General features: G+C 51.6%; 1 protein-coding gene across 1 annotated transcript in view; it reads right to left on the bottom strand.

The window, feature by feature from the left end:
- Positions 1-15,881, bottom strand: part of CPNE7 (copine 7) — a 53,651-nt gene extending 37,770 nt beyond the window's left edge. The window contains exon 1 of the mRNA XM_060253571.1: positions 15,675-15,881. Coding sequence (XP_060109554.1) covers positions 15,675-15,848 — 174 coding nt within the window. The 5' untranslated portion in view covers positions 15,849-15,881. The remainder of the gene's footprint in view (positions 1-15,674) is intronic.
- Positions 15,882-18,496: the final 2,615 nt, after the last annotated feature.

The raw sequence follows: 18,496 nt of genomic DNA, 5'->3' as shown, positions 1-18,496 counted from the left end.
TCCTGGACCTGGTGTCAATTATCCCAGATTGTTCCAGGCGTGCAAACAGGACGAGAAGGAGATAATCAGGCTCTGGTATTTGCTCGCCAGCATCTGGCCCACAGATGTCTGCTGCCTTGGAACAATATGGAAAAATCCATCCATCGCTCAGAGTAGTGGATCAGGTGCCAGCACAAGGATTATATACACCCCTTCTATTGTCTGCACATGCTGGGTCTGTTGACGGAGGAGAAGTGCACACAGGGCTTGCTGGGGTCCACACTTCTGTGCTCTCCCCTGCTTAACGGAGCCGTCCTCTGACCTTGTCAGTCGCTCACTTGCAGCACCCCCCTCTCTAGGCTTGGGTCAGACCTGGCAACCCTGTTCGAGAAACACGGCTGCACCTGACAAAGAGAGCTGTGTTTCGCAGAAGTCGATGCTACAATCAAAGGTGTTAATCTTAAAGGTGCTACTGGACGCTTGACTATTTTTCAGGTGGCAAAGAGTTTGGATTGGGGGGAGGATGTGTGGAAGTTTTCAACACTAGAACAACTTCTTTGGAGGTTTTTAAACAGAGGCTAAATGGCCATCTGACAGCAATGCGGATCCTGTGGATTTTTTGGTGGAGAGGTATTGTTTATTTATTTATTATTTATTTTATTCGATTTATATCCCGCCCTACCCCACCGAGGTGGGCTCAGGGCGGCTTACAACATAAAAAGCTAACAAAAATCAGTTTAAAATACATTAATAATTATACAATAAAATACATAAAAACACATAAAACTCACTTCAATATGTACTATGCTACCTTCCTTAAATCAATTCTTCAATATTCCAGTATTCAATAATCTGATGTTCGAGATTTGAATATTCAGGCATTCCGATAACAATTAATTATATGCCAACCGGAAGAGGGCTGTTTTGCAGGCCCTGCGGAACTGTTCAAGGTTCCACAGGGCCCTCACCTCCTCCGGGAGCTGATTCCACCAACAGGGAGCTGTGAATTTCCTGCATTGTGCAGGGGGTTGGACTAGATGACCCTGGAGGTCCCTTCCAACTCTAGGATTCTATGACTTGAGGGCACTTAACAGACACCCCAGGGATTAGTGAGATCCTCTTCTAATGCTCTCCATCCTACACTGGAATGAGAACAGCCTGACGCCAGGTCAACCCCACTCCCCCATTCCTCTTGTTCCTGCATTGGCTGGAGGCAAAGAAAACTAAGGCCTGGGGGTCCCTTCAGCAAAGGAAGTCCACTCACCCCTCCTCCTTTCTTAGTTGAGGGGCACCTTGGTGAGGCGGAGCAGAAGGGCAGGAGGCAACTGTGGGGGCATCAGTGACCTTGCCCCCTCCATCCTCCTCCAGGGAAGCCTGGTCCCACAGGGAAAAGGCACCCCCAGATCCCCCCTCCCCTCCCTCCCTCTCTCTCTGAACAAAATAGGAGTCAAGTTGCACCTTTAAGACCAACTTAGTTTTATTCAGAATGTCAGCTTTCGTGTGCTCTAAACACACTTCATCAGATGAGGAATCCGGTCCAATGAGAAGAGCCACACATAGCTGGTAGGCAGTGGTTTAGAATGCAAAATGGTACAAATTTAAGATCCAATGACAGAATAGTAAAAATGAACAAACTGAGCAAACCTTTGATCTGAGCGATCTGAGCATGTGAAAGCAATAAAACAGTAACGTCAAAATGTGAGAATGTTTGTAAATGAATGTCTCATTAATTACATCTACATTCATTGCATTCTAAACCACTGCCTGCCAGATAATTTTTACTATTCTGTCATTGGATCTTAAATCTGTACCATTTTTACATTCTGAGCCTTTGCCTGCCAGCTATGCGTGGCTCTGCTCAGTGTACGGATTCCTCTTCTGATGAAGTGTGCTTAGAGCACACGAAAGCTTGCGTTCTGAATAAAACTAAGTTGGTCTTAAAGGTACAATTGACTCCTATTTTGTTCTAGTACTTCAGACCAACACGGCTGCCCACTTGGATCTCTCTCTCGCTGTGTGTGTGTGTGTTTTTCCTGCCTTCAGGCTCCCCCCCCACCCCCAGCTTTAATAACCCTCATTCATCATGGCAAATTGCAAGGGCAGAAGGAATTAGCGGGAAGAATGCTATCGCCCAGCAACACACTCCAGCTTGGCCCTCTTGCTCCCAGGATTGGCAGCCCATTTCCTCTGGCATCTGGCCAGCCTCTCTCCTTTCCTCCCCCCCCCCCCCCACCAGCGAGAACCAGGGCCCCAATCCACACAATCTACTGCTGCTGCTGCTCAAAGTTGGCCTCCTTTTCCTCTCCCTGCCTGGACCACAGCTGGATTGAAGCAGCCCTGGGGTCTGAATGTTGTCAAACAGAGCTACATAAAGGGGGGGGGGGGGGCTGCCAGGTCCAATTCGAAGAAATATCTGGGGAGTTTGGGGGTGGAGCCAGGAGACTTTGGGAGTGGAGCCAGGAGCAAGGTTGTGACAAGCAGAATTGAACTCCAAAGGGAGTTCTGGCCATCACATTTACAGAGACTGCACATCTTTTAAATGTCTTCCCTCCATTGGAAATAATGAAGGATAGGGGCACCTCCTTTGGGAGCTCATAGAGTTGGATCTCCTGGTCCAAACTTTTTGAAACTTCGAGGGTCTTTTGAGGAGAGCCACCAGATGGTATGCTGCAAATCCGGTGCCTCTACCTCAAAAAACAGCCCCCCCACCGATCCCCAGATAACAGCAGATCAATTCTCCATTATACCCTAGGGAATCGGTCTCCATAGGGAATAATGGAGTGCCCAGCAGACATTTCTTTCTACCCCCATGCTTTCTGATGACGGTGAAGCAGGGGGAGGGCCTCCAAACTGAGAGATCCCTTGCCCCGAACTGGGGACTGGCAACCCTATAGGAATACTGGCAACCCACAGTTGCCTCCTGCCCTTCCGCTCAGCCTCACCAAGGTGCCAGTCTCCTATAGGGAAGGAGGATTGAAGAAAGCCATTCTGAAGGTGGAATGCCAGCAGAGGGGCTAGGGACCACCTAGTGGAGAGAAGTCACATGTGTGTGTGTGGGGGGGGGGGGTGCTCCCTGCAAGGAGCTCTTGGTTCTCAAGGAAGGAGTTCACACCCTTGAGGCCCAAGTGATGGACCTGGAGAAGAAGAGGCAGCCAGGTGGGCACATGGAGAAGATTCTTGGGGACTTGCTAGATTTGTCCCACTCTGAGAATGGCAGCCCCTCTGCTCTCAGAGAGGATGAGGGTCATGGGGAAACAGGGCACCTTGCTGGAGAAAGGGGGGTGTTCCTCAGAAGGGCCCCCTTCTTTAGTTGGTGACTGAGAGGGTGACAAACAATATTGACTGCCTGACAAGGTCTAGAGGCCACAGGAGAAGGGATGCAGGCCTAAGGTGTCCGGGGAATTATAGATGTTTATATGCAAATACTAGAAGTGTCCAAGGCAAAATGGGGAGCTGGAATGTTTGGTGTTAGAGAGAAACATATGTGGGCATTGTGGGCATTTCAGAAACTTGGTGGGATGAAGAAAATCAGTGGGATACAGTGATTCCTGGATATAAATTATGGCAGAAGGATAGTGAGGGAAGGTTTGGAGGTGGAGTCACTCTGTATGTCAGAGAGGGTATACAGTCTAGTGGGATTGAGAATGTAAGAAAAATTGATTTACTTACAGAAATGTTAGGGGTGGAAATAGTGGGTCCGAAAGCAAGCTTAACTCTGGGAGTTTGTTATCACCCTCCTGATCAAAGGTTAGAGGACGGGGGACTGTTTTCATGCATACTTTGTGCAATGGTACCATAGAGTTTTCCTCCCAAATTCCTCCCATAGAGTTTTCTATGGTACCATAGAGTTTTCCTCCCAAATTGCTAGAGCGTCCAGGAAAACCATAGAGGTTTCCCATGCACTCCTAGAGGGCCGGTGCACGACTTCACCAGGTGCGATGACATCACTTCCAAGTGATGTCATCACTCTGGTGACCTTAAGAACATAAGAACATAAGAGAAGCCATGTTGGATCAGGCCAACGGCCCATCAAGTCCAACACTCTGTGTCACACAGTGGCAAAAAAATTTATATACACACATACACTGTGGCTAATAGCCACTGATGGACCTGTGCTCCATATTTTTATCTAAACCCTTCTTGAAGGTGGCTATACTTGTGGAGGTGGCTATACTTGTGGACCTTGGGGAGGATCCCCCCCCCGACCCAATGTGGGCTGGTGGGTTGGGAACCTCCAGGGCAGGAGAACTCCTGCCCGGCCCAGGAACTTGGCAGCCCTATTAGAGGATGATTTTAAAACAGCAGAAGGCTGGGTTTCTAGATACTCTCAATGACTGCACTATGGAGCAGATGGTCCCAGAACCTACCATGGAGGAGGTGATCCTGGACTTGGTCCTAAGTAATGCTCAAGACCTGGTGAGAGATGTAAACATGATAGCACAAGTTGGGAACAGTGACCATAATGCTATTAAGTTTAGCATTTATGTAAATAGGGAGTTATCCAAAAAAAGACCAACACAACCACATTTAGAGGGGGTAACTGAAGCTGAAAGGAAAGATAAGGATGGCCAAATCCCTTTGAGAAGCTTGGAGACTATTTAAAACTGCAATACTGGAAGCTCAGATAAAATGTATACTGCAGGTTAGGAAAGGTATGAATAGGCATGGAAAAAAGCCTCCATGGTTAGCAAACAAAATAATGGAAGCAGTAAAAAATAAGAAGGATTCCTTTAATGGTAGAAGGCTAGTCTGAGTAAGGCAAATAAAAGGGAGCACAGGCTTTGGCAAATATAATGCAAGTTGGTGATCAGACGGGCAAAAAAGGACTGTGAGGAACATATTGCAAAAAACATCAAGACCAACAATAAAAATTCTTCAAATACATTAGAAGCAGAAAACCTGGCAGGGAGGCAGTGGGGCCCCTGGATGACCAAGGCATGAAAGGATTGCTAAAGGATGACAGGGAAATGGCAGAGAAGTTGAATACATTTTTTGCCTTGGTCTTCACTGTGGAAGAGGGGAGGTGCTTGCCCACTCCAGAATTGTCAATTTTAGGAAGGGTGTCCAAAGACCTGAGTTGAACTGAGTTGATGAGAGAGGACTTCCTATGACTGATGGACAAATTAAAAACTAACAAATTGAGGAAGAATCAGCATGGATTCTGGAAGGGAAGATCTTGTCTCACTAACCTGTTAGTGCTCTTTGAGGTGGTGAACAAGAAGAAGAGTGCAGATTTATACCCCACCCTTTTCTCTGAATCAGAGTGGCTTACAATCTCGTATATATCTCCCCCCACAACAGACACCCTGTGAGGTGGGTGGGGCTGAGAGGGCTTTCCCAGAAGCCACCCTTTCAAGGACAACTCCTACAATACCTATGGCTAACCCAAGGCCATTCCAGCAGCTGTAAGTGGAAGAGTGGGGAATCAAACTCAGTTCTTCCAGATAAGAGTCCACACACTTAACCACTACACCAAACTGGCTCTCTATGTGGACAACAGTACTCCCATAGATGTTGTATACCTAGACTCCCAGAAAGCTTTTCATCAAGTTCCTCATCAAAGGCTCCTAAGTAGAATCAGCAGTCGTGAGATAAGAGGATGAGTCCTCTTGTGGATCGCACACTGATTAATTAATGGGAACAGAGAGTGAGTATAAATGGGCAGTTTTCAAAATGGAAAGTGGTAAGCAGTGGGGTACAAGAGGGCTCAGTACTGGGACTGATGCTTTTTAACTTGTTCATTAATGATTTGGAGTTGGGAGTAGGTGGCTAAGTTTGCAGATGATATTAAATTGTTCAGGGTGGTGAGAACCAACGAGGATTGTGAGGCGCTCCAAAGGGATCTGTTGAGGCTGGGCAAGTGGACATCAGCATGGCAAATGAGGTTCAATGTGGTCAAGTGTGAAGTAATGAACATTGGAGCCAAAAATCCTAACTATAAAAATATGTTGATTGGATCCAAACTGGCAGAAACCAGGAAAGAAATCTTGGAGTTGTGAGTGACAAATAACACACTGAAGATGTCGACTCAGTGTCCAGCTTCAATTAAAAAAGGCCAACACTATGCTGGGGATTATTAGGAAGGAGATTGAAAACAAATCAGCGAGTATCATAATGCCCCTGTACAAATCGATGGTGTGGCCTCATTTGAAGTACTGTGTACTAGTCTGGTCACTGTACCTCAAAAAAAGACATTATAGCATTGGAAAATGTACAGAAAAAGGCAACTAAAATGATTAAGGGGATGGAATATTTTCCTTATGAAGAAAGGTTAAAGGGATTAGGCCTCTTTAGCTTGGAGAAACGATGACTGAGGGGTGACATGACAGAGGTTTACAAGATTATGCATGGGATAGAGAAAGTAGAGAAAGAAGTACTTTTCTCCCTTTCTCACAATATGAGAACACGTGGACATTCCATGAAGTTGCTGAGCGGTGGAGTTAGAAGGGATAAAAGGAAGTCCTTCTTCACCCAAAGGGTGATTAACACGTGGAATTCACTGTCACAGGAGATGGTGGCGGCTGCAAGCATAGACAGCTTCAAGAGGGGATTGGAGAAACATATGGAGCAGAGGTCCGTAAGTGGCTATTAGCCACAAGAAATAGATGGAACTCTAACCCTGAGGCAAGCAATGCTCTGTATTCTTGGTGTTTGAGAGGGCAACAGTGGGGGGGTTCTAGTGTCCTGGCCCCACTGATGGACCTCGTGATGCCACCTGGGTTTTTTAGCCACTGTGTGACCCAGAGTGTTGGGCTGGATGGGCCATTGGCCTGATCCAACATGGCTTCTTGTATGTTCTTATGTCTGGGGCAGTGATAGGCTTCCCAACCCTCCCGCCCTGGCGGGGGATCCTCGAATTTGCAGCCTCCTCCCTTGCTCTCCAAAAACTCGGAAGCGGGGGGGTGGGGGTGGAAACGGCACCAATTTTGGTGCCACTCGCTCTTGGGGCATTTGGACAGCGGGGCGGCCGCATGTATGGAGGTTGAGTGTGGCAAGTTCGAGTCCTTCTCCAAGCCCATCTCGGCAGAGCAGCTATGGTGTGAAGTGGACAAGAGGCGGCAGCACAGTGGCGTCGCCCGCTCTGCCTCTGAGGTAAAATGAGAGAAGGGGAGGGTGGAGGCAGGGGGAAAAGTGAGCCACAGAATGGGACGAGCGCGCATGCGCGAGCAGCTGTCTGCTCAACTGACGACCAGGTGACTGACTATGGAATTAACCCACAGCCCTCTCAATCTAGCCGGCTGTGAAGCCACAATTTTGTCGACGCCCCCTCATTTCTCCCTGCCACTTCTTTTGCAACGCGCATGCTTCTCAGGGAAGAGACAGGGCTGGAGGAAGCCGAAAAGGTAACAGGAGCGGGATCAAGGAGATTTAGGGTTGCCAATCCCCAGGTGGGGGCAGGGGATCCCCTGGTTTCGAGGCCCTTCCCCCGCTTCAGGGTTATCAGAAAGCGAGGGGAGGGGAGGGAAAGGACTGCTGGGAACTCTGTTATTCCCTATAGAGATTTATTCCCATAGAAAATCATGGAGAATTGATCCACGGGTATCTGGGGCTCTGGGGAGGCTGTTTTGGGGGGTAGAGGGACCAAATTTTCAGTATAGCATCTAGTGCCTCTCCCCAAAATCCCCACCAAGTTTCAAAAAGATTGGACCAGGGGGTCCAATTCTATGTGCCCCAAAAGAAGGTGCCCCTATTCTTCATTATTTCCTATGGAAGGAAGGAATTGAAAAGGTGTGCCGTCCCTTTAAATGTGATGGCCAGAACTTCCTTGGGAGTTCAATTATGCTTGTCACAGCCTTGCTCGTGGCTCCACCCCTAATTTCTCCTGGCTCCATCCCCGAAGTCTCCTGGCTCCACCCCCCAAAGTCCCCAGATATTTCTTGAATTGGACTTGGCAACCCTAGGCAGTGATGCTCTGTATTCTTGATGCTCGGGGGGGGGGGGCACAGTGGGAGGGCTTCTGGTGTCCTGGCCTCACTGGTGGACCTCCTGATGCCACAGAGTGTTGCACAGAGTGCTGGACTGCAACAAGAATGGGATTGGCTTTGGGATAAGATCTCCAGGAATGTAATAATGGTGCATAAGAAGCAAAGCTTTGATAACCTTCATTTGAAATGGTATTTGACACACTCTTAAGGTCTTAAATCTTCGTTCGCGAAGCCAAGCCGAGAGAGAGAGAGAGAGAGAGAGAGAGAGAGAGAGAGAGAGAGAGAGAGAGAGAGAGAAAGGTTAAAGCGTCTTTATAATTTTTAATTAATCTGTGTGTGTGTGTATGAAGAACACTGCAAGAGAGAGAGAAGAGGAAGTTACTTCAATTTAAGCACCTTTGACTGCTGAAACATTTCCCCATTGAGATGCAACATAACTCCTGTTCTTGTAGTGGTCTGCCATTCACACACATACCTTGTCACTGGCTCAGCCTGGGGGCATGGGGCTGCTTGCAGAGACATTTGCAGATGGGAAATTATTCAGATGACGCGGAGTTGGCCAGCGGGGGTGGGGGCAGATTGGCTGGGTGTGAGTGGAGTGGGTTATACAAACTGGGAAGGTCATATAGCACTGGAGGCCTTCTAGGCCATCGAGTCCAGCCCCCCCGCTGAAAATGGATGCCAGCCTTCATCTTTTTGCGACTCCCTCATAGAAAATGGGCTCAACACCCCCCCCCCCACCAGAGACAATTTGTTCTAGTTCAAAAAGCTGTCTGCAGTGCGAGCTCTCAGCAGAATGGGCTTCTTCACTGGGCAAGACAAAAAGATCACCTTTGGAGCCAGCAAAACAGCTGAGCTGAAATTCCCCTAATTCCCCCCCCACACACACACACACCACTTCCATATCTAAAATGCAGTGGGCCAGTCAACAAGCCCGTTGTGTATGCAGACTCAAGTGAAGACTGAATTGGGTGTTCCTGCCAGGCTCATGAACGGAGCTTGGGGACTCGGGAACAAGGGGCAGGAGGATCCAAACCCCTGTTGCCCTGCACCAATCACGAGCCCCCTGCTGGTTTGAATGACCCAATCACGTGCTTGCGCAGGAACCCTGAGTTGCATATACCAGTAGTTGGCCTCTTTGGCCCAGTTCCTCAGTCTTTTAGTGCAGCCCTCGGCCAGGCTTTGCCTCAGAAAGAGCTGGTGATCAGGACCACCTCGCCTCTGCATTGCGTTGAACTCTGTATTAGACAATCCAAGGGAGTTTCAGGTGCTGCAGCTTCACCAGGACCCTGAATGACAATAAACTGCATTTTTAATGCAGCCCTAGACAGAGGCACGCATTCTATACGCTTGCCAGCAGCCCATGTCATGATCACTTTATAGCAACTGGAGGGCTAAGGCAGGATTGGGGCAGTAGCTTTCCTTTAAGGAAAACCCTCACGACTTCTGTCCAAGCAGAACACTGAATGTCTCTCCGCTAGGGTTGCAAAGTCCAATTCAAAACCTCCTTTGGGGGTGGAGCCAGGAGAGGGGTGGAGCCAGGAGACTTTGGGGGTGGAGTCAGGAACAAGGTTGTGAAAAGCATAACTGAACTCCAAAGGGAGTTCTGGCCATTACATTTAAAGGGACCGCACACCTTTTAAATGCCTTCCCTCCACTGGAAATAATGAAGGATAGGGGCACCTTCTTTTGGAGCTCATAGATATGGACCCTCGGTCCAATCTTTTTGAAACTTGGAGGGTGTTTTGAGGAGAGGCACTGGATGCTATGCTGCAAATGCGGTGTCTCTACCTCAAAAAAACATCCCACTGGAGCCCCAGATACTCATAGATCAGTTCTCCATTGTACCCTATGGGAATCAATCCCCATAGGGAATAATGGAGTGCCCAGCAGGCATTTCCCTCCCCCCGCTTTCTGATGACCCTGAAGCGAAGGGAGGGCCTCCAAACCAGGGGATCCCCTGCCTCCACCTGGGATTGGCAACCCTCCTCTCCTCCCTCTCCGGGTCTGCAGCTTCCACCAGAGCACCAAGGAAGGCATCTGAGGCTGGGCACGGCATTCTGCTAGCTGACCGGGCACAGAGGCCGAGCATCAACACTTGGAGCATGTGGCTGCATTGCCAAGAGGCTGAAAGGGAGGGTGACTGACCTTGGCCACCCTCTCAGGGTTTTGGTGGCACAAGGAACCAAGCTTGGTTTGAGCTCTTGAGCGGCTTCCGGAAAGGCCTCGGCCCTGCAAGCGGGCACGAACTGTGGGATGCCGGGTAGATACTGACCCAGCCGGAAGGTTGGCCGGCCTTTATCTCTGCTCCACCCACCCCTCATCCTCCCAAGCAGGTAGCCCAAATGTGAGCCCCCGGCCAAGAGGCTCTTGTACGGAGAAGAGGGCTTGGAAGGTTCAAAGCAGCCATTGTGCGCTTCTCTCTCCCTGCCCACCTGCCTGGGCTTGCTATTCTTGCCGCCGGCTCAGGGATTCACACGGAAAATCTTCCATGCTAACATCTAACAAGCCTCTGAAGCGAAAGGCAATTAACCCTGAAGGCGTCACAAAAGAGCCGCGTGCCTGCTGGAAGCCAGGACAGCCTCCAGCGAGGGAGACGGCAGCCAAGGAAGCCAGATGCTCCCCCCCACACACACCACCCCTTTGCAGGCACAAAAGAGGAGGGTTCCAGGCAGCAGGGAATGGCTGGCGGCAGCCCCAGCAAGGGGAGAGGGCACCCACTGAGGAGGGGCAGGGATGGAGAGAGCTTGAAGGCCAAACGAAGACCAGGAGAAGAGGGTGGCCATCTGGATTGAACCAAAGGCTCATCTAGTCCCAGGGCAGTTGTCCTTGGAAGGCCTGCAAGCAGGAACCTGGGGCCAAAGCCTCCTCTTGCTCCTGAACCGACACGCATGCAGAGGTAGACTACCCCTGAACATGGAGGATCCATTTAGCCATTGTAGCTAATAGCCGCTGATGGAAGCTTCCTTCCTAAAATTCAACTCATCCCATTTTCTAGCCATCTAAGCTAGCAACCGTCCCTCCATCCAGTGGCAAGCAAGTTCCATGAGGGGATTGTATATTGCATGGAAATGTGCTTTGCCTGTCTTTAGTCTCTTGCCCACCAACTTCATTGGGTGCCTCCAAACTCCTTTGGGTGGGGGGGGGGACTGTTCCATCTCTGTGGGGGTTGCCTAGCCCCTCGTGCTGCAGAAGAAGGTGGTTGTAGGAGCACCACACTCAGCCATCTCTTAAAGAGAAAAACACACCTTCCCTTCCCTGCCCCACAACAACTGACCTTTGCAGCAGTTTCTCCTTCAAGGATCCGGGTGGTGGGAGGGGGAAACACCTAGGCTGGACTCAGAGGAAGCTCTGGCTCTCCTTTCTCTACCTGGTGGGAACTCAGCTGCAGCAGGCAAGAAGTCCCACCATGGGGGGCGGGGGGGGGGAGGAGTGAAGGTAGGGCTGCCGGGTTCAATTCAAGAAATATCTGGGGACTTGCAACCTCTCCTCTCTGGCTTTGGCCCCTTGCCTGCAAGCGGAAGAGAAGGCTGTGGCCCGGGGTGGGGTGGTGGTGGAGGGAGGGTTTTTCTCCAGGACCAGCTAGTTCATCAGCCTTCTTGCTTTATTTCAAAGATTTTTATCCTGCCTCTCAGCCAAAGGCTTCCAGGGCAGCTAACAAAGAAACACAGCACCATTAAACGTCATAAACACAGCGAGCAGAAACAGAGAAAAAGAGTAGTGAATAACTATCTCCGCATTACTGTGCAAGGCACATGCAGGAGGCGGGAGGGAAGAGGGTGGAGAAGACATCAAGCAGCACGACGGAAGAGCAAAACAACCTGAGGAGGCCTGAATGAATCAAAAGCCCACCAGGCTGGGCAACTGGTGAATTTGGAGGGGGGGGGCGTTCCTAGCTAAGGTGCCACTGCTGAGAAGTTATTGCCTTGTACCACTGCCCACCTTACCTCTGAATATGGGGCAGGGCCTCCATGGTGGGAGGAGGGTAGGTGGGTTCAGAAGGGAGAGTGGCTCAGTGATAGAGCACCGACTTTGCGTGCAGGAAATCCCGGGTTCAACCCACAGCTTCTTCTGCTTCAGAAAGGATCAGATAGGAGGAGGAGACATGAGAGATCCCGGAGAGAGGCTGCCTGCAGAGCAGATGGGGTGGACTTGGAGAGGTCCAAGGTTTGCCTCAGAGAAAGGTGGCTTCACAAGCACCTCCAGGTTTTCTTCAGTGGGGGGGAAACTGAATGGTGCCCAAAACCAAAAGCAGAGCCTGCCTTTTTTAGAACTGCAAAAATGGGTTCCCAGTACCTGATGCTCATCAACAACCAGACCTAGAAACTGTTAACAGGTAACGTAAAATGTTAAGAAGAGAGAGTCTCTGAGCATGTGAGGCACCCCCAACCTCTTCTGTAGAGGACTGTCTGCTAGGCCCTGCATGGGGCAGGGGAAGGCTTGCACCTTGGGAGGGGGCAGTCCCATTTTGCTCTCCCCCATTTAGAAAGCAGCAGCTGTAACAGCCCAGCTTTCTGTCTGTTGCTTTCTTTGAGCAGGAACGCAGTTCCGGCTGGTTTGGTGTCAGGGAGTGTGGCTAATATGCAAATGAGCTCCTACTGGGCTTTTTCTACCCCAAAAGCTTTCTGCAAAACAATGGTGACATCAGGGGGTGTGGCCAAATATGCAAATGAGTTCTTGATGGGCTTTTTTCCTACCAAAAAAGCCCTGCTGTTGCATGTGAGCACAGAGCTGGCTGGCATGAGACAGTGCAGTTCTGGAAGCAGCTAATGGTTACCAGCTGCAGCCTCAGTAAATACTTTTAAACTTCAGGGAAGAAGATGATATTGGATTTATATCCCGCCCTCCACTCCGAATCTCAGAGCAGCTCACAATCTCCTTTACCTTCCCCCAACAACAGACACCCTGTGAGGTGGGTCGGGCTGAGAGAGCTCTGACAGAAGCTGCCCTTTCAAGGACAACTCTGCAAGAGCTCTGGCTGACCCAAGGCCATTCCAGCAGTTGTAAGTGGAGGAGTGGGGAATCAAACCCGGTTCTCCCAGATAAGAGAGCCATGGCTGACCCAAGGCCATTCCAGCAGGTGCAAGCAGAGGAGTGGGGAATCAAACCCGGTTCTCCCAGATAAGAGAGCCATGGCTGACCCAAGGCCATTCCAGCAGCTGCGAGTGGAGGAGTGGGGAATCAAACCCGGTTCTCCCAGATAAGAGTCTGCACACTTAACCACTACACCAAACTGGCTCTCAGTTTGGAGACTTCTGTACCATTTCACCTTGGTACGCATCACGTAGATGGGCAGAAGTGTAGTACAATTAACTCAGGAAAGGATATCTGGGAGCCAAATGTCCTCTCCCTGAGGGTGGGCTTTAGTCCCTGCCTGTCTTTTTGTCCATCTCTGTCTCTTCCTCACCTCTTCCAAGAGGACAACATCTGCACACTTCCTCTTTCAGGAGGACCTGGTGCCAATCCTGTCCACAAAGGTAAAGCCAAGCAGGAGGAGGCCGGAATGGTCGGCTGAGCCAAGCTTGAGAGAATCTGCGCAGAAGCCTCTTTGCTGCACTTAAAAAGATTCGTCCCAGAGTCACCAGCCAATTAGAACTGGGACCAGGGGAGTCTTTTCTGTCCCCAAATGAAGCGATCAGGTTTGGAACACAGAGAGATTCATCCGAAAGAGCCTCTTTAAAAGGCTTTGCAAGAGGTACATGCACCTGCTGCAGCCCATGACTATCATGCCCGCTGGCTGGGAATCCGAGTCTAATGAGCACACACAGGATGAGTCACCCCAAATAGTGAGGGGCCCTGGCTCACTGGGAGGGGCTCTGCTCTGCGCACAGAAAAAGGCTGGGTTTGGTCCCAGGTAGCCTGTCTGCTTTGAGGCTCTCGGGCAGCAGGAAAGGCTTGTCTGTGCCGGAGGCTCCAGAGAGCGGCTGCAAGACACAGCAGGAGATTCTGGGCCAGCCAGAGAGGCCCTTTATCTGAAGAAAGCCCCAGAAAAGTGGCTTCCCCCTCTGCCCTGCCCAGTTGCCCATCTCTTGGAAGCCCTCTGGCCACCCCAACCCCTGTGTGCCACCCACCTGGAAGAGCTGGGGGGGTGGCAGGCAGAAGCTCTGCCATGACTAATGGCATGCATGCCAACCGATAAGCTGCGGTGTGACAAACCGTGTACCTCATTATGGTGCAATTAGAATCATAGAGTTGGAAGGGACCTCCAGGGCCATCTAGTCCATCCCCCCTGCACAAAGCAGGAAACTCACAAATACCTACCCCAAATTCACAGGATCTTCATTGCTGTCAGATGGCCATCCAGCCTCTGTTGAAAAACCTCCAAGAAGGAGAGCCCACCACCTCCGGAGGAAGCCTGTTCCACTGAGGAACTGCTCTAACGGTCAGGAACTCTTTTGATTTAATTTCAACCCATTGGTTCTGGTCTGACCTTCTGGGGCCACAGAAAACAATTCCACACCATCCTCTATAGGACAGCAGCTATTCAAGTCCTTGAAGACTGTGGGGGATTGTGGGGGGAGCTTGCTCAGCCTCCAGCTTCCGTGTTCTGCAACTGGTCTTGCCTCCCATCCCTTAACACAGGAGTGTCAAACATGCGGACCGAGGGCCGAATCAGGCCCCTGGAGGGCTCTTATCAGGCCCCCAGGCAACTGGCTGCCATCTGCTTTCTTCTCTCTCTCTCTTGCTTCCTTCTACATCACAGCTTGCTTTGCAAAGCTCGCTCAATCAGGAGCTACAGAGCAAAGCCTCTATTTTCTCCATTGGCTGAGGCTCCTCCCCCTCCTAGTCCTCTGGGGAAGGAGGGAAAGAGCCAGAGCTTCCTTTGCCCAGCTCCCTGGATTCCATGGGAGAAATATAAAGGAAGCACCTTTAAGATCAACGAGTGCTAGTGTTTTAAGCCTGTTTTGTTTTAAGGGTTGTTTTTTTTTAAATCTTTAATTGTGTTTGTCTATTTCCTTTGTAACATTTATATCTCAGCTACCTATCTTAAATAGGTACACACATAGCCCAGCCCGACCCGACCCGGCAAGGCAGGCCTGTAGCCACAGAGGGGCTTGTGGGGGCACTGCCCCCTGACTCCCAGGGTGCAGCCATTTTTTTTGTCATGAGTGACAGCCAGAGCAGGGAGAGCAGAGCAGGGCCCTGTGCACTGAAGCAGCAAAAGCAGTAGTGGAAAGGAGGGAGGCGGACGAAGCTGTGGGCTGGGGGAGAGGGGCACGGATGGGGCTGCTGGCAAAAAAGGGGACAGGGAGAGATGGAAGGAGCCCCCTGCCAGCACGCAAGGTGCAGTCTCTTCTTGACTCCAAAGTGTTAAGGTTGGCTCCCTTGACTTAGCCGCTTCCAGTGCCTCCGGCTTTTGCCCCTACCCCAGAAAGCTTCTGAGAAGTGGCAAGCCTCACAGTGGATGGAAAGGCCCCCACCCAACTTTTTAAAAAGCCCCTGACCTTTAAAATCCTGGCTATGGCCCTGTGACAAGGTCTAAATGATCACATAAATGATGGTCTAAATCATCACAGAAATGATGTCTGATCCGGCCCTCATAACACAGGAGTTTGACACCACTGCCTTAACACATATAGCTCCCCTTCGACAGTGAGCTCCCTGTCCGACTAGTGAAAGCAACAGTTTTCGATTGCTTCTGGGAGGCCCTCTGGCTGCGGAAGGGACACGCACCCCTGCAGAACGCCGCTCACTCCCGGGAGAGCGGGGCAGTCTGGGCTGGTGGATGCCTGGTGCCTCCCCCTCCTGAGGTTCCCCCCCCCGGCCTACCTCCATCCACTGCCCCTGGGACTGCATCAGGAGCACCACGCAGGGGTCCGACTTGTTGAGCGTGTCCCGGTCGAGGAGGTGCTTGCAGCTGACCCTCAGCTCCACCTTGGAGACGCAGGTGGCAGAGACCACGCCCAGGTTGGCCTGGGACGAGGGGTCCAGCAGCTCATTCATCCTGGCTGGGATGGAGGATCGGCGGCAGCTGCTCTGGGGGACTCTCCACTTGGGGTTCCAGCCAGGAAGGACCCGGCTTCAGCTTGATGGAGGAGTCTGGCGAAGGTCACCTGTGGGACAGGCAAAGATCCCGGCTCTGGTCTGGGGAGTCACCTCTTCCCAGCGTATCTGCTTTGGGGGGGGGGCAGTCTGTGTGGTCAGCGCAGGTCTCGGGAGCGTGACCCACTTCCGGTGGTTCCTGCCAGGCAGCTGGGAAATGAAGCCAATTAAATGGCTTCCCTCCCTCCCCCTTCTCTGCGCAAATTAGCAAGAGGTGGTTGGTGAGTTGTCGTTTCTTCTTCCTCTGCCGGATGCCAGAGCCCACTCACACACGCTCAGAGCTGGCACAGACAGATCCTGGGTGCATATGTGCCCAGGCTCCCTGGCTAGCTAGAGAGATTGCGGGTAAAGAAAGGGGCCTCCTCTTCTGGCCTCAGCCACCCCCTGGCACTTGGGAGAAGAACAGGAGGGGTGGAGAAGTTCCCTTCCTGCACCACGGAGAGCACAAAGCGTCCAACAGTTTCTTGGGTTCCTGGGCTCTGGATTGGCACGACAGGACCTTGGTATTCCCCGGGCAGAGCCACTGCAGGGAGCGTCTGGAATGTCTTTCTGTGGTTCGTCAAGAGGGTTGCCTTGTCGTGGAGCCCAGCACTGCCAGGCAGTCAAGCACCTACAGGATGCAAAAGAAAGAAGGGCTGTGAGAAAGGGGTGCCCTTGCCTGAAAAAGCCCAAGGATGGGCCAGCAGCTGAAGGCAGGGAGCAGCCCGGGGTGGGAATGTTGTGCCACATTCTTGCCATGTGAGAAGCAACTAGCAGCGGAACCCTCTCCTGGGGGATGAAAGAGAACCTCCACATCCAGAAGCAGTCAGCCTCTGAATCCCTGAGCCAGGAGGCCTCGGCCTCCATGCCCTGTGGTTGGCCCTCCAGAGGCACTAATTGGCCCCTGTGTGAGACAGGAGGCTGGACTAGATGGACCCTCACTGGCCTGACCCAGCAGGGCTCTTCTGATACTCTCCTCAGGGGAAGGCCTCGGCCTCTTTGCCCTGTTGTTGGCCCTCCAGAGGAACTGGCTGGCCACTGTGTGAGACAGGAGGCTGGACTAGATGGACCCTCCCTGGTCTGATCCAGCAGGGCTCTTCTGAGGTTCTTCTCAGGGGAAGGCCTCAGCTTCTCTGCCCTGTGGTTGGACCTCCAGAGGAACTGGCTAGCCACTGTGTGAGACAGGAGGCTGGACTAGATGGACCCTCCCTGGTCTGATCCAGCAGGGCTCTTCTGAGGTTCTTCTCAGGGGAAGGCCTCAGCCTCTCTGCCCTGTGGTTGGACCTCCAGAGGAATTGGCTAGCCACTGTGTGAGACAGGAGGCTGGACTAGATGGACCCTCACTGGTCTGATCCAGCAGGGCTCTTCTGAGGTTCTTCTCAGGGGAAGGCCTCAGCCTCTCTGCCCTGTGGTTGGACCTCCAGAGGAACTGGCTGGCCACTGGGTGAGACAGGAGGCTGGACTAGATGGACCCTCCCTGGTCTGATCCAGCAGGGCTCTTCTGAGGTTCTTCTCAGGGGAAGGCCTCAGCCTCTCTGCCCTGTTGTTGGACCTCCAGAGGAACTGGCTGGCCACTGGGTGAGACAGGAGGCTGGACTAGATGGACCCTCACTGGTTTGATCCAGCAGGGCTCTTCTGAGGTTCTTCTCAGGGGAAGGCCTCAGCCTCTCTGCCCTGTGGTTGGACCTCCAGAGGAACTGGCTGGCCAGTGGATGAGACAGGAGGCTGGACTAGATGGACCCTCACTGGTCTGATCCAGCAGGGCTCTTCTGAGGTTCTTCTCAGGGGAAGGCCTCAGCCTCTCTGCCCTGTGGTTGGACCTCCAGAGGAACTGGCTGGCCACTGTGTGAGACAGGAGGCTGGACTAGAGGGACCCTCACTGATCTGATCCAGCAAAGCTCTTCTGATGAAGGCCTCAGCCTCTCTGCCCTGTGGTTGGACCTCCAGAGGAACTGGTTGTTCACTGGACTGGATGGACCACTGCTCTGATCCAGCAAACTTCTTCATATGTTCTTACAGGTTCATGGGAGCAACTCTGTTGATCTAAAGGAGCAGAAGAAAGTTGGAGTCCAGTCAGGCACCTTTTAAGACCAACAAAGTGTTATTCAAGGGACCAGCTTTCCTGTGCACACACACAATTCTTCAGAAGTGTGGTTATATGCTTAATGCCTTCTCTGGGGGAACTGCGAGGGCTGCAGTAGGGTTGCCAACTTCCAGGTAGTAGCTGGAGTCCTCCTGGAATTACAACTGAGCCCCAGACGGCAGAGCTCAATTCCCCAGAAGAAAATGAAGATGGTGATTCTGTCTGGAATAGCAGACAAGAGTCAAGGAGCACCTTCAAGACTAACACAATGCGTGGCAGCAAAGAAGCTCCTAACTGGCTGGAAGAGAGAGAAAGAGGAAGAAGAAGAGGAGGAGGAGGAGGTGGTGATTGGATTTATACTCCACTCTTCACTACCCGAAGGAGTCTCAGAATGGCTTACAATCTCTTTTCCCTTTCCCTCCCCACAATAGACACCCTGTGAGGTAGGTGGGGCTGAGAGAGCTCTGACAGAAACTGCTCTTGAGCA

Source organism: Heteronotia binoei, chromosome 14 (genome assembly GCF_032191835.1).
Source record: "Heteronotia binoei isolate CCM8104 ecotype False Entrance Well chromosome 14, APGP_CSIRO_Hbin_v1, whole genome shotgun sequence".
In the NCBI taxonomy this organism is placed as follows: Eukaryota; Metazoa; Chordata; class Lepidosauria; order Squamata; family Gekkonidae; genus Heteronotia; species Heteronotia binoei.
The sequence above is the reverse complement of the archived record's forward strand: the minus strand, read 5'-3'. Positions and strand labels throughout refer to the sequence as shown.